The following is a 24375-nucleotide window of genomic DNA, read 5'->3' as shown; positions in this document are numbered from 1 at the left end:
TTAGCCCAACCCTAACTCTAATGGAAAAATTTAAATATATACTTTTTTATGTTATTTTTACCTCACTAAGGGGGTGATAAAGGGGTTTGAGTTACTATTTTTTTCATTTTGATCACTGTGATAGGGTCTATCACAGTGATCAAAATGAACCAATAGCAAAAGTTTCCTACTGTTGCCGGGTGCTGGCCGGCAGATCTCGGAGGGTGCACTGTGCATGCGCCCGCCATTTTCTTCCCGGAAGAAGATGCCGCCGGCCAAGGGACATCACGGGTTGGATGCAGGGACACCAGAGACGTACCGGGTGAGGATCAGGGGACCCCATTTATCTCTCCTCTGATGTGAATGGAGATTGCAACACATGACACAAAGCATGTTTTCTGATAGGACAGATAAAGTACGCCTGCGCTGGAGCCGCAACAAGCAGCAAGGAAGAGGATGTCATCGCATGAAGATGGTAGGCGCCGGACCGGACTGTGACACCCATCGGACCGGGCCGGACCCTGGGTGAGTATAATCTAACTCGTTTTTCTTATCTTTCAGGTTACATCAGGGGCTTATCTACAGCATTACAGAATTCACCAAGAAGTCCTAACATATGCCAGTCGTGTAGGCAGAAATTGGCATAGGTAGTGAAATCCCTTTATTGTTGTAATTTCAATATTAATTAAATTACACCCTAAGATATTTTAGAATGCATATTTTGTAATATTTACCTGCCCTGAACGGGAGCTTGACAATAGGATAATATCCTCAATATATTTCAAGAGAGACAAGAATTTTTGGTCTTCGTAGTCAAATCTTTCACCAAACACAACGGAGCAAATGACATTAGAAACAGCGAATCGCATTATATATAAAGGGTTAATGGGAGCATCTGTAAGTAAAGATAAAGAGAGTATCAGGCATTGATTTAACTATACAACACACTAGAGATAATAAGAAAATCTAGATCATGTCAATTATTCCGCTATGTATGGTGAGCTAATGTTAATGTTAACTGTACCCATTTTAGCAAATCAGCCACTGACATAATGGGTGCAGGGGAAGCCTGACAGTTCCAACATAGCAAATGTTGGGGAAAAAAAAAGAAACAGAAATGTTGAATTTCAATGTGACCAATCGTTTATTTGCCCAATCCGAGAGTGCATTTTCATGAAGTATTCCGGACTGATGGCTATTGATCAAAAGCAATTTAATAGGTATGGCTCGCCTGAGGGAACATGAGGAAAATGTTTGAAATTATATCCACCTTTATCCTTCATGAATTTCTCTGTGAGACACTGGGCCTCTTCTTGGATTCTTTCTTCGATACTTCTCTTTCCCAATCCAAAATTTCTCAGAGTTGTCAGAGAAAATCGTCGAATGATTTTCCATCTTTCTCCACTGCTTGCAAAGATCCCTGCAAATTCAAGCAAAATGTTATTACAGACTACATTGGGTTTTAAAAATTTAAGTTTTGTATTAAAAAAATAACATATATAGGCATATTAAATAGATAAAGATATAAACATATTTATCTATATACATATGGTATATATATTGTAGGGCTTCACTCACTCAGGTAGGCATTAGGCAGCGTTCACACAGTCAATGCTGTTTGGTCCAAACAGGTGCAGTTTTTTTGTTTTCATAAAACTCTAAGGGATTCAAAACTAAAAACAGCCTTTTCTATGCACAAAGGTATCACAGCAAATAAACAGTTCATGTAGCAGGCACATATATGTCAGTACGTTCTACCTGAACAGATTACAGTCCTTTCTCCAGGAGAAAACTTCATACACAGAAAAGGCATGATCCCACCAGTCTTGGCATCATCTTCAGCCTGAGCTCCAGCAACTTTCACCACCAAACTGAAGTATTCACCTCCATGCATGGTAGTTCCCACTGAACAGTCTTCAGCTTGCACACACACTGCTCAGCTTTCCTAGATGAACCTTGCTGTTTCCATTCAGAGAGGGACTCTGGCATGTCTCTCTCCCAGCTACAGCTCACATTTTGGCTGGTCACTTACTAGCAGCACTCTCAACTGCTTTGTTCAGCAGACTGACACACCATTAGTGAACACAGGCACTGGTTCTTAGTTGAAACTAGTCAGGTGTATCTAATCAAGTGTATCTAATCAAGACCTTTAGTGTTAGGATTTAACCATGTCCCACCTAGTTTTGCTACAATATATGTTATATAAAAGAAAAATAAAGAATTAAAATCTTGTGGTTGCAGAAAAAAGCACACCCTTGAACTACGGTAATCCTTTGCTGAATTACCTTTTGAACTTATGACAGCATTCATTCTTTTTGGGTAGAAGCCTACCAGCATGGCACATATGAATTGGTAATCTTTGCCTGCTCTTCTTTGCAGTATCTCTAGATCTGTTAAGGTAGTGTCACACTTAGCGATGTACCAGCGATCCCGACGAGCGATATGATGCGGTCAGGATCGCTGGTACATCGCTAAGTGGTCGCTAGCGAGCTGCCACACAGGCAGATCTCACCAGCGACATCGCAGGGGTCGGTGGTCGCTACTTACCTCAGACGAGGCGGTCCTGACGTCCTCCCGCCCGCATCCACGCGTCCCTCGTCGCCACAGCAGGAAGCCCAGCAGGAAGCTGATGACGAGAAACGGTCCAGGACGTTCTCGCGCGATCAGCGATAACCAGCGGGGGAGCGGTCGGAGGTAAGTATCAGACACAGCGATATCGCTAGCAATATCACTATAACGTCACAAAAACCAGTGACGTTATAGCGATATTGCTAGCGATATCGCTTAGTGTGACAGACCCTTTAGACTATGCCGGCATCTCTTGTCTACAGTGCCCTTTACAGATCACCAACAAATTTTCAATTAAATTCAGGTCCGGGCCTTGGCTGGGATTTTCTAAAACTTCTTCTTGATAAGCCATTATTATGCTGATTTTGAGGTATACTTGGGTCATTGTCATGTTTAGAGTTGAGCGACTTTTGGTTTTTTAGGGTCGCGTTTCGTTTCGTGAAACCCGACTTTTCCAAAAGTCGGGTCGAGCAAGATCGTCCGATTATAAGGAAAAGTCGGGGTCGTCCCGAAACACGAAACCCAATGTAAGTCAATGGGGAATAAAAGTCGGCAGTGAGAGGAGGACAGGAAACACACCTACAGTGCCCATTTGAATGCCAAAAGCATCAATTCTTCTTACTTAAGCTTGTCAACCTTAATTAACTTCATAATACAAGTTACGCACTGAAAAATGGGGGTTATTTGGCTAAAGTTGTGGGGGGGGAGGGCTGGCTGCAGGTTTTCATGTGCCCTGGGCGAAAGAGCGCCCCTTTAACACATACCACAACTCATCATGCTCCGATACGGCAGAGAAATAGCGGTATAGTACAATGAAAAATACCTCACTTTTTACATCTCATGACGAGGCCCATCTATTTCTCCATATAGAATCATTGGTCCCATATAATGTTTGAAACAGTATATGATGAGCTCCACATAATGCTACAGTATATGTTGGTCCCCATGGATGAAGCTCCACTGTCTTATTGGCCCAAATAATGCTCCAAACATAATGGGCCCCATTTCTAATGCTCTAGTGTATAATGGGCCCTGTAAAAGCTGCTCCAGTGTCTGATGTCCACCTTTGGAATGTTCCAGTGTATGGTGGGCCCCATCTATCATTCTCCAGAGTATAGTGCTCCCCAAAAATTGCTGTCCCAATATTGAAAACAATCAAATAAGTCTCCTCGCTAGGGAATCCCTGTACTAGTCTAGACTCCTCGTCGTCCCCATCTTCCATCTCACTGTACAGTATTTCAACTTTGCAAGTGCTGTGATCCTGGGCCCACTCATTGGCGACGGCACTGGCACAGGGCCCCTGATAGTACGGTGGTGTGTCTGATGGCGGGTGGGCCGAACCTGCACTTTCATCTGCAGCTTCCTCTTTGTCACCGTGTAAGATGGAACTGTATATGGGAAGGGTAACCTGAGTTTCATCAGGGTCAGATTCAGGCCGGGTAGCGTGCGAGGGGAATTTAGTGGTCTGGGTCAATGTACCAGCAGATTCATCGAGCAGTGGCTGGGCATCAGTGCACTTGTGTCGCCCCCAGGAGTACGGTCGCCACAGTGGCATTACCTTCTTCCTAGGAAGTGTGATGTCATGCTTGGGAGCAATGAAGGATCTCTCTAGCAGGTTAACTGATTGGGCGGCGTTATTCCCACGAGTCATGACCCTCCAAACAGCGTTCATGAAGGCAAAGTGTTTGTTTTACGTGGGCAGTATGGTTGCAAAGCTGAACCTTAAAGGAATGTCCAGAAGGGCACCACCAGGAGTGGAGCCTACGGTTAAATTCGACTCCACCTGGGAAACCTCAACCATGCCAGCTACAGAACAGATGCACACATTGCAAGCTTAATTCCGTTAACGAACGAGACTCCGTCATGCCCCGCGGTCCGAGTCCGGCTTACTAGAGGGACACGTGAGGCTCTGGCACATGAGATTGGCCAATAACTGGTGTGTCATGCCCTTACATGTCCGTGGCTGCATGTGCGCTACACTGAAAAGGCCAGCGTTTGTCGCTTACAGGTGCAGATAACCCGCTGAACAACGTTAGTGATGGGGATCACTGATTACAATTATTACCCGCGAACAATGATTTCCCAGTAAGTGCAGGTCAACCGCAGATCCAGAATTAGGCCTAACCGTCATTCCTGAAAAAATGAAAAACTTACGTGTGCAAACCACAGGTTCTGTAGCTTGCTTAACAGCTCGCCAGCCGTTCTCACGCCCAGTATGGATTACACGTGATTGCACAAAGGTGAGAAAGGGTACCATTTCCCCGGATAACATGTATGGATAGCGTACACATTCAAAATATATGTCTATAGATCAGGAGGCAGGCACAGATGGTGTCAGGCCCAGTATGGATTGCACGTGATTGCACAAAGGTTAGAAAGGGTACCGTATCCCCGGATAACATGTATGGATAGCGTACACATTCAAAATATATGTCTATACAGCAGGAGGCAGGCTCAGACGGTGTTAGGCCCAGTATGGATTGCACGTGATTGCACAAAGGTTAGAAAGGGTACCGTTTCCCCGGATAACATGTATGGATAGCGTACACATTCAAAATATATGTCTATACATCAGGAGGCAGGCTCAGACGGTGTTAGGCCCAGTATGGATTGCACGTGATTGCACAAAGGTTAGAAAGGGTACCGTATCCCCGGATAACATGTATGGATAGCGTACACATTCAAAATATATGTCTCAGGAGGCAGGCTCAGACGGTGTCAGGCACAGTATGGATTGCACGTGATTGCACAAAGGTTAGAAAGGGTACCGTATCCCTGGATAACATGTATGGATAGCGTACACATTCAAAATATATGTCTCAGGAGGCAGGCTCAGACGGTGTCAGGCACAGTATGGATTGCACGTGATTGCACAAAGGTTAGAAAGGGTACCGTATCCCTGGATAACATGTATGGATAGCGTACACATTCAAAATATATGTCTCAGGATGCAGGCTCAGACGATGTTAGGCCCAGTATGGATTGCACGTGATTGCACAAAGGTTAGAAAGGGTACCGTATCCCTGGATAACATGTATGGATAGCGTACACATTCAAAATATATGTCTATACATCAGGAGGCAGGCTCAGACGGTGTCAGGCCCAGTATGGATTGCACGTGATTGCACAAAGGTTAGAAAGGGTACCGTAACCCCGGATAACATGTATGGATAGCGTACACATTCAAAATATATGTCTATACATCAGGAGGCAGGCTCAGACGGTGTCAGGCCCAGTATGGATTGCACGTGATTGCACAAAGGTTAGAAAGGGTACCGTATCCCCGGATAACATGTATGGATAGCGTACACATTCAAAATATATGTCTATACAGCAGGAGGCAGGCTCAGACGGTGTTAGGCCCAGTATGGATTGCACGTGATTGCATAAAGGTTAGAAAGGGTACCGTTTCCCCGGATAACATGTATGGATAGCGTACATATTCAAAATATATGTCTATACATCAGGAGGCAGGCTCAGACGGTGTTAGGCCCAGTATGGATTGCACGTGATTGCACAAAGGTTAGAAAGGGTACCGTATCCCCGGATAACATGTATGGATAGCGTACACATTCAAAATATATGTCTCAGGAGGCAGGCTCAAACGGTGTTAGGCCCAGTATGGATTGCACGTGATTGCACAAAGGTTAGAAAGGGTACCGTATCCCCGGATAACATGTATGGATAGCGTACACATTCAAAATATATGTCTCAGGAGGCAGGCTCAGACGGTGTCAGGCACAGTATGGATTGCACGTGATTGCACAAAGGTTAGAAAGGGTACCGTATCCCAGGATAACATGTATGGATAGCGTACACATTCAAAATATATGTCTCAGGAGGCAGGCTCAGACGGTGTCAGGCACAGTATGGATTGCACGTGATTGCACAAAGGTTAGAAAGGGTACCGTATCCCAAGATAACATGAATGGATAGCGTACACATTCAAAATATATGTCTATACAGCAGGAGGCAGGCTCAGACGGTGTTAGGCCCAGTATGGATTGCACATGATTGCACAAAGGTTAGAAAGGGTACCGTATCCCTGGATAACATGTATGGATAGCGTACACATTCAAAATATATGTCTCAGGAGACAGTCTCAGACGGTGTTAGGCCCAGTATGGATTGCACGTGATTGCACAAAGGTTAGAAAGGGTACCGTTTCCCCGGATAACATGTATGGATAGCGTACACATTCAAAATATATGTCTCAGGAGGCAGGCTCAGACGGTGTTAGGCCCAGTATGGATTGCACGTGATTGCACAAAGGTTAGAAAGGGTACCGTATCCCCAGATAATATGAATGGATAGCGTACACATTCAAAATATATGTCTATACAGCAGGAGGCAGGCTCAGTCGGGGTTAGGCCCAGTATGATTGCACGTGATTGCACAAAGGTTAGAAAGGGTACCGTTTCCCCGGATAACATGTATGGATAGCGTACACATTCAAAATATATGTCTCAGGAGGCAGGCTCAGACGGTGTTAGGCCCAGTATGGATTGCACGTGATTGCACAAAGGTTAGAAAGGGTACCGTATCCCCGGATAACATGTATGGATAGCGTACACATTCAAAATATATGTCTCAGGAGGCAGGCTCAGACGGTGTTAGGCCCAGTGTGGATTGCACGTGATTGCACAAAGGTTAGAAAGGGTACCGTATCCCCAGATAACATGAATGGATAGCGTACACATTCAAAATATATGTCTATACATCAGGAGGCAGGCTCAGACGGTGTTAGGCCCAGTATGGATTGCACGTGATTGCACAAAGGTTAGAAAGGGTACCGTATCCCCGGATAACATGTATGGATAGCGTACACATTCAAAATATATGTCTATACAGCAGGAGGCAGGCTCAGACGGTGTCAGGCCCAGTATGGACTGCACGTGATTGCACAAAGGTTAGAAAGGGTACCGTATCCCTGGATAACATGTATGGATAGCGTACACATTCAAAATATATGTCTCAGGAGGCAGGCTCAGACGGTGTTAGGCCCAGTATGGATTGCACGTGATTGCACAAAGGTTAGAAAGCGTACCGTATCCCCGGATAACATGTATGGATAGCGTACACATTCAAAATATATGTCTATACATCAGGAGGCAGGCTCAGATGGTGTCAGGCACAGTATGGATTTGACGGCCCAGATTACACAGCGGAGGAGCAGGGAGAGGTAAAGATTGCAAATGCTGGGGCCCTGCCAAAGCAAGGGGGGCCCACTCGTGGGCGTCGGTACTGGCACTGGGCCCCTCATAGTACAGCGGTGTGTCTGACGGCGGGTGTGCACCACCACCGTCAGAGACAATTGATTGCACTATGAGGGACACTGTGCCAGTGCCCGCGCCCAAGAGTCGGCCTACCCACCTGTCCAGGGCAACGGCACTTGCACGGTGTCGTGTGCTAGGTGGTGACCCCGGCCATGGGGGGGGAGGCAGCACAGTTAGGGAGTTTTAGAAAGTGGCATATGTTGATGTTGGACATTCAGCTGATGCAAAAGGCGAAATAGGTGAAGTCCCAGGAAGAGGTGGACCAAAGCAAGCCATTTTTCTGTCACCCTATGTGTCATCAGGGGAAGGTGGGACAAAATCCTTGGAAACCCATGCATGGTTCATTTTAATGAAGGTTAGATCATCCACATTTTGGGTTGACAGACGGGTCCTTTTTTCTGTCAGGATTGATCCAGCTGCACTGAAGACTCGTTCAGATAACACACTATTAGCAGGGCAAGTGAGCTCCTGTAAGGCATATTTTGCGAATTCAGGCCAGGTGTCAAGTTTACTGGCCCAATAGTCAAAGGGGAATGACCTGTTTGTAACCATAGTTGACAACTGCTGTCTCCTGTCACTTTCCATCGATGCAGTATTACCAGTTGTGTGAGCGGTATTTGAAAAATCAGTCCACAACATTGTCATGAAACCCCTGTCTCCAACGCCACTTCTGCTGTGTGCACCAGGAACACCTCTGCCAAGCTGCCCCCAGCCCGTACGGCTCGTGTATGAACCATCACCGCTGCTGTGTGCTGGGAATGCCTCAAGCAACCGATTTACCAGAGTTGCTTGTTTATTAGCCAATATTAGGTCAAGGTTCTCCTGTGGCATGATGTTTTGTAATTTGCCTTTATAGCGTGGATCCAGGATGCTGGCCAACCAGTAGCCGTCATCGTTCATCATTTTGGCAATGCGGGGGTCCCTTTTTAGGATCTGCAAGGCATAATCTGACATGTGGGCCAATGTTCCCGGTGTCAATGATGCACTGCGAGTGCTGGGTGGAGGAGCACTTTCTGGCAAATCCACATCCCTCCAGTCACGCACAAACCCTGTACCAGACCTTGCCACGCCAACATTTTCACTTGCCCCACGAGATGCATCCTCCTCCCCTAAGTAATCATCCCCATCATCATCCTCCTCCTCCTCTTCTTCCTCCACCTCGTCCAGGAGAGGTCCCTGAGCAGACAATGGCTGAATCTCATCAAGGATTCCCTCCTCCTCTTCCTCCTCATCAACATTGGCTGCAGACGCCTGCTCCTTAAGGTGCGTCAAAGTTTGCATGAGCAGACGCATAAGTGGGATGCTCATGCTTAGGATGGCGTCGTCTGCGCTTACCAGCCGTGTGCATTCCTCAAAACACTGAAGGACTTTACAGAGGTCTTTCAGCTTCGACCACTGCACATCTGTCAACTCCATGTCTGCTCTCAAAGTGCCTGGCCGTGTATCCTCCCACAAATGCATTATGGCCTGCCTCTGCTCGCACAGCCGCTCCACCATGTGCAGGGTGGAGTTCCACCTTGTTGCAATGTCGATAATGAGGCGGTGGTTGGGAAGGTGGAGCAATCGCTGCAGCTTCTGCATACGAATGGAGTGTACAGGCGACCGGCGGATGTGTGCGCACAGCCTTCGCACCTTCTGGAGCAGGGCTGTTAACTCCGGATAATTTTTGAGGAAGCACTGCACCACCAGGTTCAAGGTGTGAGCCAAGCAAGGTATGTGGCTGAGTTTTGAAAGGGCTATGGCTGCCACAAAATTACAGCCGTTATCACTAACTACCTTGCCTGCCTCAAGATGTACACTGCCCAGCCATGACTCAGTTTGTCGCTTCAAGTACTCGGCCAGCACCTCGGCGGTATGTCTCTCGCCCAAACACATCATCTGCAACACAGCCTGCTGACGCTTTCCACTAGCTGCTCGATAGGGGGACACATCGTGTGCAACAGTGGCAGCTGCAGATGGAGTGCTCGTACGACTGCGCTCTGTGGACGAGCTTTCGCTTCTGGAGGAGGAGGAGGAGGAGGAGGGTCGAACGCCTACAGCCAACTGTTTCCTATACCGTGGGCTAGGCAGCACTGTCCCACCACCGCTGTCCCCTGTGGACCCTGCATCCACCACATTAACCCAGTGCGCAGTGATGGACACGTAACGGCCCTGGCCATGCCGACTGGACCATGCATCAGTTGTGAGGTGCACCTTTCCGCTCACTGACTGCTTGAGTGCATGGACAATGCGGTCTTTCACATGATGGTGGAGGGCTGGGATGGCTTTGCGAGAGAAGAAGTGGCGACTGGGTAGGTCATAGCGTGGTACTGCATAGGCCATGAGTTCGCGGAAAGCTGTGCTTTCCACCAACCGAAAGGGCATCATCTCAAACGAGATTAGTTTGGCAATGTGGGCGTTCAAACCCAGTGTACCCGGATGAGAGACTGAGTACTTTCTTGACCTACTCATAGTGTCTGGGAGGGTGAGCTGGACTTGAGAGCTGCATATGGTGGAAGTAGCGGTGGACAGGGCGGACTGAGAGAGGGTTGATGATGGTGATGGAGTTGGTGTTCTTTCTGATGGCCTAGAATCAGTCTTTCGTTGATATAACAGTGGGATTCCCTGACTGCTGTGGCCTTGCAACGACACCTCAACATTTGCTGCTGTGCTAACCGGTGGGCTTACAGTGGGGGAAACAATGTAGCGTTGCTGACTACCTTCGTTGTGATCAGTTGCACATGTGGCACTTGAGGTTTGGTGTTGTGTCCACGCTTGCAAGTGCATGCTGGTTAAATGTCTAAGCATGCAACTGGTATTCAAATTTTTCAGATTTTTCACTCGGCTAAAGGTCTTTGCGCACTTCTTACAGATAATCTTGGCCTGATCATGAGGATTTTGTTCAAAAAAGTGCCACACTGCACTCTTCCTACTTTGGCAGACATTTTGCGGCCTAGCACGCTGTGATCTTTTGACCCTCTGGACATGCTGTCCAGCAACTCTTTTGATGTTTGGAACCTGTCTTTGGAGTGCTCCGGGCCTGCCAGATAACAGCTGTTGCGATGTCGATGTCTGCTGTGGATGCTCCTCATCTGAGCTATTGGAAGCAGCACCCTCTTCCCCCAATGGATGCCAATCTGGGTCAACAACTGGGTCATCCATCACCTCCTCTTCTATGTCATGTGCACCTTCCTCTGTGTCACCGTGTATGGTGGTATAGTGTGCGGGAAGGGGCACCTGAGTCTCATCAGGGTCAGAATCTGGCTCTGTACACTGCGAGGACAATGTAGTGCTCTGAGTGAATGTACCAGCAGAATCATCCATCAGCGGCTGTGCATCAGTGCACTCCATGTCAGATTCATCTTGGCCTGGGTAATTCACCATTTGACTTGATAATCCAGGCATGGTATGTGAAAACAGCTCCATGGAGTAATCAGTAGTATGGCCTGCGTCATCCTTCAATCTTGGTTGGGGTGAAGGACACAAGGAAAGGTGTGGTTCATGAACATGAGCCTCCAATGACGACTCAGTGCTTTTACTTTTTACAACTGAAGAAGAGGAGGCGATAGAGCTGGAGACTGAGTCAGCAATGTAAGACAAAACTTTTTCCTGATGCTCTGGCTTTAAAAGCGGTTTGCCAACTCCTAGAAAACTAAGCGTTCGAGGCCTTATGTAGCCAGACGATGACGCAGGCTCAACACCTCCTGCATTCGGTCCTATTTTGCTCTTGCCACTACCATCAGATCCACCACCAACACCATCATTACCAGCTGCCAACCCCCGCCCAATTCCACGGCCTCTTCCACCAGCCTTCCTCATTTTTGGTAGAAATGTAGACAAAATCCAACAAACTATATAGTAATGTAAAACAAGATACAAGGTGTCTATAGGACAGGGGAGATTTTGAATTTCTGCAGACACTTGTGGACACTGGACACTTTTGGATTGTGTGAGGCCCACTGATATCTGAGCGCTATGTGACAGGCTCGATGGCACAGCTGTGACCAAAGTGACTAGAGCATAAGGGAGATTTTGAATCTCTGCACACACTTTTGGACACTGGACACTTTTGGATTGTGTGAGGCCCACTGATATCTGAGCGCTATGTCACAGGCTCGATGGCACAGCTGTGACAAAAGTGACTAGAGGATAAGGGAGATTTTGAATCTCTGCACACACTTTTGGACACTGGACACTTTTGGATTGTGTGAGGCCCACTGATATCTGAGCGCTATGTCACAGGCTCGATGGCACAGCTGTGACAAAAGTGACTAGAGGATAAGGGAGATTTTGAATCTCTGCACACACTTTTGGACACTGGACACTTTTGGATTGTGTGAGGCCCACTGATATCTGAGCGCTATGTCACAGGCTCGATGGCACAGCTGTGACCAAAGTGACTAGAGGATAAGGGAGATTTTGAATCTCTGCACACACTTTTGGACACTGGACACTTTTGGATTGTGTGAGGCCCACTGATATCTGAGCGCTATGTCACAGGCTCGATGGAACAGCTGTGACAAAAGTGACTAGAGGATAAGGGAGATTTTGAATCTCTGCACACACTTTTGGACACTGGACACTTTTGGATTGTGTGAGGCCCAATGAATATCTGAGCGCTATGTGACAGGCTCGATGGCACAGCTGTGACCAAAGTGACTAGAGGATAAGGGAGATTTTGAATCTCTGCACACACTTTTGGACAATGGACACTTTTGCATTGTGTGAGGCCCAATGAATATCTGAGGGCTATGTGACAGGCTCGATGGCACAGCTGTGACCAAAGTGACTAGAGGATAAGGGAGATTTTGAATCTTTGCACACACTTTTGGACACTGGACACTTTTGGATTGTGTGAGGCCCAATGAATATCTGAGCGCTATGTCACAGGCTCGATGGCACAGCTGTGACCAAAGTGACTAGAGGATAAGGGAGATTTTGAATCTCTGCACACACTTTTGGACACTGGACACTTTTGGATTGTGTGAGGCCCACTGATATCTGAGCGCTATGTCACAGGCTCGATGGCACAGCTGTGACCAAAGTGACTAGAGGATAAGGGAGATTTTGAATCTCTGCACACACTTTTGGACACTGGACACTTTTGGATTGTGTGAGGCCCACTGATATCTGAGCGCTATGTCACAGGCTCGATGGCACAGCTGTGACCAAAGTGACTAGAGGATAAGGGAGATTTTGAATCTCTGCACACACTTTTGGACACTGGACACTTTTAGATTGTGTGAGGCCCAATGAATATCTGAGCGCTATGTCACAGGCTCGATGGCACAGCTGTGACCAAAGTGAATAGAGGATAAGGGAGATTTTGAATCTCTGCACACACTTTTGGACACTGGACACTTTTGGATTGTGTGAGGCCCAATGAATATCTGAGCGCTATGTGACAGGCTCGATGGCACAGCTGTGACCAAAGTGACTAGAGGATAAGGGAGATTTTGAATCTCTGCACACACTTTTGGACACTGGACACTTTTGGATTGTGTGAGGCCCACTGATATCTGAGCGCTATGTCACAGGCTCGATGGCACAGCTGTGACCAAAGTGACTAGAGGATAAGGGAGATTTTGAATCTCTGCACACACTTTTGGACACTGGACACTTTTGGATTGTGTGAGGCCCAATGAATATCTGAGCGCTATGTCACAGGCTCGATGGCACAGCTGTGACCAAAGTGACTAGAGGATAAGGGAGATTTTGAATCTCTGCACACACTTTTGGACACTGGACACTTTTGGATTGTGTGAGGCCCACTGATATCTGAGCGCTATGTCACAGGCTCGATGTCACAGCTGTGACAAAAGTGACTAGAGTATAAGGGAGATTTTGAATCTCTGCACACACTATTGGACACTGGACACTTTTGGATTGTGTGAGGCCCAATGAATATCTGAGCGCTATGTCACAGGCTCGATGGCACAGCTGTGACCAAAGTGACTAGAGGATAAGGGAGATTTTGAATCTCTGCACACACTTTTGGACACTGGACACTTTTGGATTGTGTGAGGCCCAATGAATATCTGAGCGCTATGTGACAGGCTCGATGGCACAGCTGTGACCAAAGTGACTAGAGAATAAGGGAGATTTTGAATCTCTGCACACACTTTTGGACACTGGACACTTTTGGATTGTGTGAGGCCCAATGAATATCTGAGCGCTATGTCACAGGCTCGATGGCACAGCTGTGACAAAAGTGACTAGAGGATAAGGGAGATTTTGAATCTCTGCACACACTTTTGGACACTGGACACTTTTGGATTGTGTGAGGCCCACTGATATCTGAGCGCTATGTCACAGGCTCGATGGCACAGCTGTGACAAAAGTGACTAGAGGATAAGGGAGATTTTGAATCTCTGCACACACTTTTGGCCACTGGACACTTTTGGATTGTGTGAGGCCCACTGATATCTGAGCGCTATGTCACAGGCTCGATGGCACAGCTGTGACAAAAGTGACTAGAGGATAAGGGAGATTTTGAATCTCTGCACACAATTTTGGACACTGGACACTTTTGGATTGTGTGAGGCCCACTGATATCTGAGCGCTATGTCACAGGCTCGATGGCACAGCTGTGACAAAAGTGACTAGAGGATAAGGGAGATTTTGAATCTCTGCACACACTTTTGGACACTGGACACTTTTGGATTGTGTGAGGCCCACTGATATCTGAGCGCTATGTCACAGGCTCGATGGCACAGCTGTGACCAAAGTGACTAGAGGATAAGGGAGATTTTGAATCTCTGCACACACTTTTGGACACTGGACACTTTTGGATTGTGTGAGGCCCACTGATATCTGACCGCTATGTCACAGGCTCGATGGCACAGCTGTGACAAAAGTGACTAGAGGATAAGGGAGATTTTGAATCTCTGCACACACTTTTGGACACTGGACACTTTTGGATTGTGTGAGGCCCAATGAATATCTGAGCGCTATGTCACAGGCTCGATGGCACAGCTGTGACCAAAGTGACTAGAGGATAAGGGAGATTTTGAATCTCTGCACACACTTTTGGACACTGGACACTTTTGGATTGTGTGAGGCCCAATGAATATCTGAGCGCTATGTGACAGGCTCGATGGCACAGCTGTGGCCAAAGTGACTAGAGGATAAGGGAGATTTTGAATCTCTGCACACACTTTTGGATTGTGTGAGGCCCAATGAATATCTGAGCGCTATGTCACAGGCTCGATGGCACAGCTGTGACCAAAGTGACTAGAGGATAAGGGAGATTTTGAATCTCTGCACACACTTTTGGACACTGGACACTTTTGGATTGTGTGAGGCCCACTGATATCTGAGCGCTATGTCACAGGCTCGATGGCACAGCTGTGACAAAAGTGACTAGAGGATAAGGGAGATTTTGAATCTCTGCACACACTTTTGGACACTGGACACTTTTGGATTGTGTGAGGCCCACTGATATCTGAGCGCTATGTCACAGGCTCGATGGCACAGCTGTGACCAAAGTGACTAGAGGATAAGGGAGATTTTGAATCTCTGCACACACTTTTGGACACTGGACACTTTTGGATTGTGTGAGGCCCACTGATATCTGAGCACTATGTCACAGGCTCGATGGCACAGCTGTGACCAAAGTGACTAGAGGATAAGGGAGATTTTGAATCTCTGCACACACTTTTGGACACTGGACACTTTTGGATTGTGTGAGGCCCAATGAATATCTGAGCGCTATGTCACAGGCTCGATGGCACAGCTGTGACCAAAGTGACTAGAGGATAAGGGAGATTTTGAATCTCTGCACACACTTTTGGACACTGGACACTTTTGGATTGTGTGAGGCCCAATGAATATCTGAGCGCTATGTGACAGGCTCGATGGCACAGCTGTGACCAAAGTGAATAGAGGATAAGGGAGATTTTGAATTTCTGCAGACACTTTTGGACACTGGACACTTTTGGATTGTGTGAGGCCCAATGAATATCTGAGCGCTATGTGACAGGCTCGATGGCACAGCTGTGACCAAAGTGACTAGAGGATAAGGGAGATTGGATTGCTTTTAAAAAAGCAGTTTGCAGAGCAGTGGGTAAACAGCAATGCCAGCCTGTCAGGAAGCCTTAAAAGGCAGCCCAACAACCAACACCACTGATACACCACAATATAGCCTCCCCTTGCACTGCACACACAGTGACTGGTGTGTTGTGCAGGCCAAATTGCTAGCAGCAGAAGCAGTTTTTTTTTCTTCTTCTCAGGACAAAAAATAAAAATTGGGATTGCTTTTAAAAAAGCAGTTTGCGGAGCAGTGGGTAAACAGCAATGCAGGAATGTCAGGAAGCCTTAGAAGGCAGCCCAACAACCAACACCACTGATACACCACTATATAGCCTCCCCTTGCACTGCACACACAGTGACTGGTGTGTTGTGCAGGCCAAATCGCTAGCAGCAGAAGCAGTTTTTTGGTCTTCTTCCCTGCCTAACGCTCTCCCTACAGAATCAGCAGCAACCTCTCCCTATACTGAGATCGGCAGAAGTAAGATGGCGGTCGGCGTGCACGCCCTTTTATACCCCCTGTGACGCCCACCAAAGCAAGCCAATCACTTGCATGCCCTTCTGAAAGATGGTGGTGACCCCTGCCTATGTCATCACGTTGCCCACAGTGTCCGTGGATCCTGATTGGCTGAAAAAGAGCGCAAAACAAACTTTTGAAACGCGACTTTGGCGCGTAAGTCGCCGACCTCGTGGCCGACCTCATCCTAGGGTCGGGTTTCGTTTCATGAAACCCGACTTTGCCAAAAGTCGGCGACTTTTGAATTTTTTCGACCCGTTTCGCTCAACTCTAGTCATGTTGAAAGATGAAATTCCTCTTCATCATGATCTTTCTAGCAGAGGCCTGAAAGTTTATATACAAAATTGATTAATATTTGGAACTGTTCACAATTCCCTCCACCTTGGCTAAAGCCCTTGTTTCAGCTGCTGAAAAACAGCCCAAAAACATAATGCTACTTCCACCAAGCATTACTGTGGGAAGGTGCTTTTCTGGTGATGCACAATCCTTTCTTTACACCAAAGATACCTTTTGGAAATATGGCATTTTCCCACATGCTTTTGACAGACATGATGTAGGTTAAAGCATAGCCAGGTTTGGATAATTTTCTTTAAGAAAAGGCTCCCATCTTACAGTCACATAAAGAAACTGCAGATTTGTTGCCAAAGGCCGGACAACTCTTTTAATGTTACCATAGGCTTCTTAGCAGCATCCGTCTTGGTGCCTTTCAGAAATATTTTCTTTTTGTCTTTCAACAGTTTTTGAGGGACATCTAGTTTTAGGTAATGTCACTTTTGTGCCAAATTTAAGCCAATTCTTGATGACCTTCTAAATCCATGGTATAGCTAATGCCTTGGAAGTTTTTGTGTACCCCTCCCCTGGCTGACAACTTTCAGCATTGAGATCCCTTTGCTGGGTTGTAAGTTGTGTAAGGACCATGGCTTTTAGTATAAAATGCAACTAATGAAAATTAAAGTAAATGATGGAGCTGTGTACTGGCTACTATTTCACATGGGTTCAAATATAATTGGCGTAATCTGAACACAAGCACATCCTCAAATATAAGAGGGTGTTAACAGTTATGCACCCGCATTTTTTTTGCATTTCTATTTTCTCTATTTTAATTTCAAGATTTCTATTTAGCTTTTTGGTATAAAGATTGTGATTTGAAAAGAAAGTCAACTTTTTAAAGAATTCATGTAACACATACACCTTAATTAGACAGTGGGTCATTTTCTGATTAAATATTCCTTACCAAAATCCTTTAAATAAAATTCTCCAAATCCTGTGTCTCCCCTATCACTAAATGAATCGCTGTAGTCCACCAATGCTTCTTTCACAGCATCACAGCCAATCAGTATTATTATCCGAAAGTTTGCAAAGTAGATGGTATAGACAGGTCCATATGTCTGGCTGAGCTATAGAGATATTGAAAAAAATGATGTATGTAACAATTTTGGCTATTTTCACATGAATATATAAGAAATGTGCTCAACAGTAAATGGGGTTCCCACAACCCCTTTATACTCTCATAGGGGTCCCAGCATACCTCAGAAAAAGTGTTTAATTCACGTACCGTACATCATGCAAAATGTGCAGTCCATTCAAATATAGATCGCGGTCAGTGCTGTTTCAGTCCCTTCAAACGTCTCCTCTTTTTAGTTAATGGCAGTGGATGATATCTCCTACATCAACCACACAGGGCAGAGTCCCGCGCAGTTGTGCCTAACTCTGCCCTATTGAACAGCAAGAGAGGAAGTGACATAGGTGTGAGACTTCGAGCATTGTGTGGATGATGCAGGAGAAGTCATCCACTTCCATCAATTTAGAAAAGGTGGCATTTGAAGGGGCTGGGGCTGCAATGAGTGTGATCTGGACTCTTCCATTGGACCGGACCGCACAATTTGCATGCAGCGCGGGACGTGAATAAAACAATTTTTTTCAGAGGTATGCATGAGCACCTATGAGAGTATAAAAGTGTTGTAGGAAGTTTATTTACATGCATTCAAAGGTGATTTCTAAGCCCAGGTTCACATTGTGTTAGGACAGTCCGTTCAAAGTATGCGTTAAACGGACGGCGCAAGCGCAACTTCCTTTTTTGGATCGTGTTATGCGATCCCGCTAGAACAGATGATTCATCTGCACTAGCAGTGACGGACCTTCGGACGCTGCAGACCGCGTCTGAGGGTCCATCACAGACTGACGGCACATCGCTAACGCATGCCGATTATGACATGCGTTAGCGATGTGCTCGTCTATAGCAGTCTGTGGGTGCATTAACACATCCGTTACATAGCGTTAATGCCGCTATGTAACGGATGCGTTAAACGCACTCCCCTAATGCAATATGAATCCAGCCTAAGATATAAAAATGCTGACAGGTTCCTTTTGAAATAGTATTATGTGATGCTTCATTGATCCTGCAGGGTGCTGTAGTCACATCGAAAACCCAATGCAACAGATAACTGCTGATGGCTCATGGATCCAGTGGTAGACACTTTGTGAATGGCATGCTTTTAAGGGATCTAGGTCACTATTAATTTTAGACAGCAAAACAAGTGTTATAATTTACATCAGTCTCAGCATTCGGCAAACTCATTCAAGTGTCGGGGATCTAAGCTCAGATTTCCATTTTCAACCAGTGTGGACTAATCCTGCTACTATGGCCTGCAGAATCTTTAGTCTCCCATCGAGCACATCTGGGACATCAGTGGTCGGTAATTACTCAGGAAGCTGCCAGCAGCTGTTCTTGACGATATTTGTACCCAAGTGCATTCAGCAGCAAAACAATCCTCAGACTACAATTAATATTCTCACTGTTTGCTGCTGAGACTGTAAGTGCAGGGATTTCTGCATCAGGCGCTTATACTCCAGATTTAATAAATCGAGAAGTTTTGAAAAAAATTGTTCTATTTTTTTTCCTCATTTCCATATCATTAACATGTCTATCCATCATGTGATTTCCAGAATTTCACGACTTTTCCTTCACTCCTTCTGATGTTGCAATTTTAATGTTGATACAGTGTGTGTGTATATATACAGTATATATATATATATATATATATATATATTGTGGTGCAGTGACCACTATGTCCGCTAGGGGGCGCTGTGTGGGTGTCCCAGGATGGGCCTACAGGCATATCCATTGTGGTAATGGGTATATGATGCTGAAGGATCGTTATGTATCTCAAGGTGGGTGACCTTGAGATGAAGGCTTGCTTAGGTGCTGATCAGCAGAGCTGATCTGTCGTTCCAATGTGTCAGGGAGAAGCCTTCAGATGATTGATGAGACTCCTCAATATTGCTATCTTAAAATTGCAACACCAAAAAACAAGTCTTGGAATTCTGAAAATCACAGGATCGATAGATATGTTAATCATATCCAAATAATAAATGAAATAGAATATAAATTAGAAAACAATTTGATTTGTTTTGCATTGAGTATGAGCGCCACGTGCATACACATGGTACAGATGCAAAAGTTCAAATCACCCTCTCCCTATTTTCCTTTTCCAAGAACATAAATAGAATCTAAGAAATAAAAGTATGCATACTTAGTCGCTGTTTATGGCCGTCTGATTTCAGACGATTGAATAGCAGATGATCAAGCACTTCAATAAAATGGAAAACTTTTATTTCATTTTAAAAGCGAATGTCACAAACATACAAGGAAAAAAGTCCTTGTAGAGACTATAATTCAGGTTAAAAACTGAATTCAACCATTTCAATATGTTTTTTGGCCATTATACTGGTGATGTCCAACTGTTTTTTTTTGAGAAATATTCTTTTAACCTCTTCCCGACCGCCCACAGTAGATAAACGTTGGCGCTTGCTGGGCTTTGTGCAGCGCCGACGTTTATCTACTGTCGGCGGTTTTGTGCCCCCCGGGACCCCCACATACCTTACAACGCGGGGATCCTGGTGCACAATGCATGCTGGGACCCCCGACGTCATCGAGACCTGATTGGTTCAGGTCCTGATGACGTCAGCGTCACAGCAGCCAATGGGAGCGATCGCTGGGAAAGCTGCTTGTTTCCCGGCGATCTCACTCATTGTAACGCGGCTTCTCCTCTGATCTAACACTGACAGATGATCAGAGGTGAAGTAGCGTTACTGTGTGACTAGATCGGTGCCTGGCACAGCTGATCGCTGCCTGGCACAGCTGTGCCAGGCAGCGATCTTGTCACACAGTAACGCTGCTTCTCCTCTGATCATCTGTCATTGTGAGATCAGAGGAGAAGTCGCGTTACTATGTGCCAGGCAGCGATCATGTCACATAGTAACGCTGCTTCACCTCTGATCATCTGTCAGTGTGAGATCAGAGGAGAAGTGGCGTTACTATGAGTCAGATCGCAGGGCAGCGATCTTTTCACAAAAATAAAAAAAAGTAAAGAAAAAAAAAGCAGGTACACAGGTTAGGGCTAGGGTTAGGGTTAGGGTTAGGGCTAGGGTTAGGGCTAGGGCTGGGATTAAGGTTATGGGTGTGTTGGTGTTAGGTTTTTGGTTAGGGTTATGGTTAGGGCTGAGATTAGGGTTAGGGGTGTGTTGGGGTTAGGGTTGGAATTAGAATTGGGGGTTTCCACTGTTTAGGTACATCAGGGGCTCTGTAAATGCAATATGACGCCCGCAGACCATTCCATCAAAGTCTGCATTCCAGAACGTCACTACTTCCCTTCCGAGCCCCACCGTGTGCCCAAACAGTAGTTTTCTCCCACATATGGGGTACCAGCGTACTCAGGACAAATTGGACAACAACTCTTAGGGTCCAATTTCTCCTGTTACCCTTGTGAAAATAAAAATTGGGGACTAATTGATCATGTTTGTGGAAAAAAAATGATTTTTTTATTTTCACGCCTCTACATTATAAACTTTACTGAAACACTTGGGGGTTCAAAGTGCTCACCACACATCTAGATAAGTTCCTTGGGGGGTCTGGTTTCCAAAATGGGGTCACTTGTGGGGGGTTTCCACTGTTTAGGTACATCAGGGGCTCTGCAAACGCGACATTACACCCGCAGACCATTCCATCAAAGTCTGCATTTCAGAACGTCACTACTTCCCTTCCGAGCCCCACCGTGTGCCCAAACAGTAGTTTTCTCCCACATATAGGGTACCAACGTACTCAGGACAAATTGGACAACAACTCTTAGGGTCCAATTTCTCCTGTTACCCTTAGGAAAATAAAAATTGGAGGCTAAGAGATCATTTTTGTGGAAAAAAAATGATTTTTTTTATTTTCACGGCTCTACATTATAAACTTTAGTGAAACACTTGGGGGTTCAAAGTGCTCACCACACATCTAGATAAGTCCCTTGGGGGGGTCTAATTTCCAAAATGGGGTCACTTGTGGGGGGTTTCCACTGTTTAGGTACATCAGGGGCTCTCCAAATGCGACATGGCATCCGATCTCAATTCCAGCCAATTCTACATTGAAAAAGTCAAACGTCGCTCCTTCCGTTCTGAGCTCTGCCGTGTGCTCAAACAGTGGTTTAGCCCCACATACGGGGTATTGGCGTATTCGGGAGAAATTGCACAAAAAAATTTGTGTTTCATTTTCTCTTTTTACACTTGTGAAAATAAAAAAAAATGGTTTTGAAGTAAAATGTTTGTGAAAAAAAGTTAAATGTTTATTTTTTCCTTCCATATTCCATTCATTCATGTGAAGCACCTGAAGGGTTAATAAACTTCTTGAATGTGGTTTTGAGTACATGGAGAGGTGCAGTTTTTATAATGGTGTCACTTTTGGGTATTTTCTGTCATATTGACCCCCCAAACTCACTTTAAATGTGATGTGATCCCTAAAAAAAATGGTGTTGCAAATTTTGTTGTAAAAATGAGAAATCGCTGGTCAACTTTTAACCCTTATAACTTCCTAAAAAAAAAAATTATGTTTCCAAAATTGTGCAGATGTAAAGTAGACATGTGGGAAATGTTATTTATTAACTATTTTGTGCGATATCACTCTCTGATTTAAGGGCATAAAAATTAAAAGTTTGAAAATTGCAAAATTTTCTAAATTTTCGCCAAATTTTGATTTTTTTAACAAATAAGCGCAGATCATATCTAAAAAATTTCACCACCATCATGAAGTACAATATGTCATGAGAAAACAATGTCAGAATCAGTAGGATCCGTTGAAGCGTTCTAGAGTTATGACCTCATAAAGTGACACTGGTCAGAATTGAAATAATTGGCTCGGTCACGAAGGCAAAAACAGGCTCAGGTGCGAAGGGGTTAAAATGAAGAAATAAAACTTTTACATTTTATTGAAGTGCTGGATCACCTGCTATTCTTGGACTGCCTCTCCTTTGGAATTGGGATCCCGTGCACTCACGGATTGGTGAGCTGATCTTTTTCTCTATTCCCCCATTTCAGACGATTAAACAGCAGGTACAGTCGGTCGTAATCTTACCTTCACTAATGACTGTGGTAATTCCGTGTTGCTGATTTGAAACATATTCCCCAGGATGGGCAGAGGTGTAGGTCCTGGGGGTAGGTCCTTCTGTTTGACCCTACCCCACCATTTGATGAGATAAATAAGGAGAGTGACTCCAGTAGCCAGGAGAAGCGTTGTCGCAATGTTCAGAGCCATCATGAGCCGCGACCTCTACCGCTGAGTACAGCTCCGTCTGTACTGTGTTCTATGTATTTATATGCGATGTTCCTTCCAACATGTAATCAGTGAGAAGAAGTTGGGTGTGTGCAAAGTTCAGAGTTACATCTGTATTGTACAACACTTCCGCTCTCATTGCTTGCAGAGAGGGCAGTCTCATCTTGGTGTGATGTCAGGGCACTCTGGAAATCAAACAATGCGATGGGTGAATACTGCAGCTGGGTCCTCCTCCTCCCCTGCTCTATGGCTACTGTACAGATTTGCTGATTTCTGAGGTTCCTTCTAAAATATAGTACTTTATCGCAACCTAAATATGAGTAATATGGCTGCCTGGATCTATGGCTTGGAACATAAAATTGTGTATCAATCGTAAACGGTAGAAGAAGTAGAATTAGAGTGAACACCCATTTATATGGGATGATATTCTGCTCATGTAAACATTTCGAAATATTCCACCGATCATCGGAAGAACAAGCAAAAATCTGCTTTCATGGAGAGTTATGAAAATGACCAGATCGAGAAACATGTTAATGACAAGCAAATGAAGAAAGAAAGCATTTCTGCATGAGGCGCTAATACTCCATACTGAATAATTCAAAATGCTTTGAAAATTATATTTCCATCTTTCCATCATTTGCAGATTAGAGGTAGGGCAAAGGAGAAGAAGCCGACCTGAATATCAGTGCACGCTCAGAAAAATCATAATGTAAAGAGAATTTCATTGGACAACTGACAACAGAACAAAATACATCTAAAAACTATTAAAAATACAAAAAGGAAGAAGGTATATACAGTGTCCATCAAGAATAAGAATGTCCCCTTTGAGAACTACGATTTAAACATGCTGTAGACAAAGCAAACATCCTCACTCCAAAAAAAAAAGCTGAAAAAAAGTGTAAAGAACACCACAAAACAAGCTGAAAAACAGGTGTTTTGAACGCAACATTTTTACCACCAATAGAACAGATTTTAGCTACTGAAAAAATTGCTGCATGTGAACATAGTCTTACTCTGAAACACTATGGCTATCTGTGGTGTTACATAGGACTGCAGGTGACATCTGCTACATTATCTGTACTCAGAGAGTTATCACTGTGCTATCTGTGGTGTTACACAGGACTGCAGGTGACATCTACTACATTATCTGTTCTCAGAGAGTTATCACTGTACTCTCTGTGTTGTTACATAGGACTGCAGGTGACATCTACTACATTATCTTTTCTCAGAGAGTTATCACTGTGCTATCTCTGGTGTTACATAGGACTGCAGGTGACATCTACTACATTATCTGTACTCAGAGAGTTATCACTTTTCTATCTGTTGTGTTACATAGGACTGCAGGTGACATTTACTACATTATCTGTTCTCAGAGAGTTATCACTGTGCTATCTCTGGTGTTACATAGGACTGCAGGTGACATCTACTACATTATCTGT

The 24375-nt window shown here is 45.2% G+C and overlaps 1 protein-coding gene across 2 annotated transcripts in view; it reads right to left on the bottom strand.

Moving 5' to 3' along the window:
- LOC141052010 (cytochrome P450 2C8-like) overlaps window positions 1–23086 on the bottom strand; it is a 51310-nt gene extending 28224 nt beyond the window's left edge. The window contains exons 1-4 of one of the 2 annotated variants that reach the window (XM_073549177.1): window positions 22739–23086; window positions 17582–17744; window positions 1250–1399; window positions 714–874 (exon numbers count right to left, since the gene is read on the bottom strand). In XM_073549177.1, the coding sequence (XP_073405278.1) occupies window positions 714–874; window positions 1250–1399; window positions 17582–17744; window positions 22739–22921 (657 nt within the window). In that variant the 5' untranslated portion in view covers window positions 22922–23086. The remainder of the gene's footprint in view (window positions 1–713; window positions 875–1249; window positions 1400–17581; window positions 17745–22738) is intronic. The other variant, XM_073549176.1, reaches the window with a different exon arrangement.
- Between the last annotated feature and the right edge of the window lie 1289 nt (window positions 23087–24375).

This window comes from Dendrobates tinctorius, unplaced genomic scaffold, assembly GCF_039654945.1.
Source record: "Dendrobates tinctorius isolate UK_male_01 unplaced genomic scaffold, ASM3965494v1 ptg000158l, whole genome shotgun sequence".
NCBI classification, from domain to species: domain Eukaryota; kingdom Metazoa; phylum Chordata; class Amphibia; order Anura; family Dendrobatidae; genus Dendrobates; species Dendrobates tinctorius.
The sequence above is the reverse complement of the archived record's forward strand: the minus strand, read 5'-3'. Positions and strand labels throughout refer to the sequence as shown.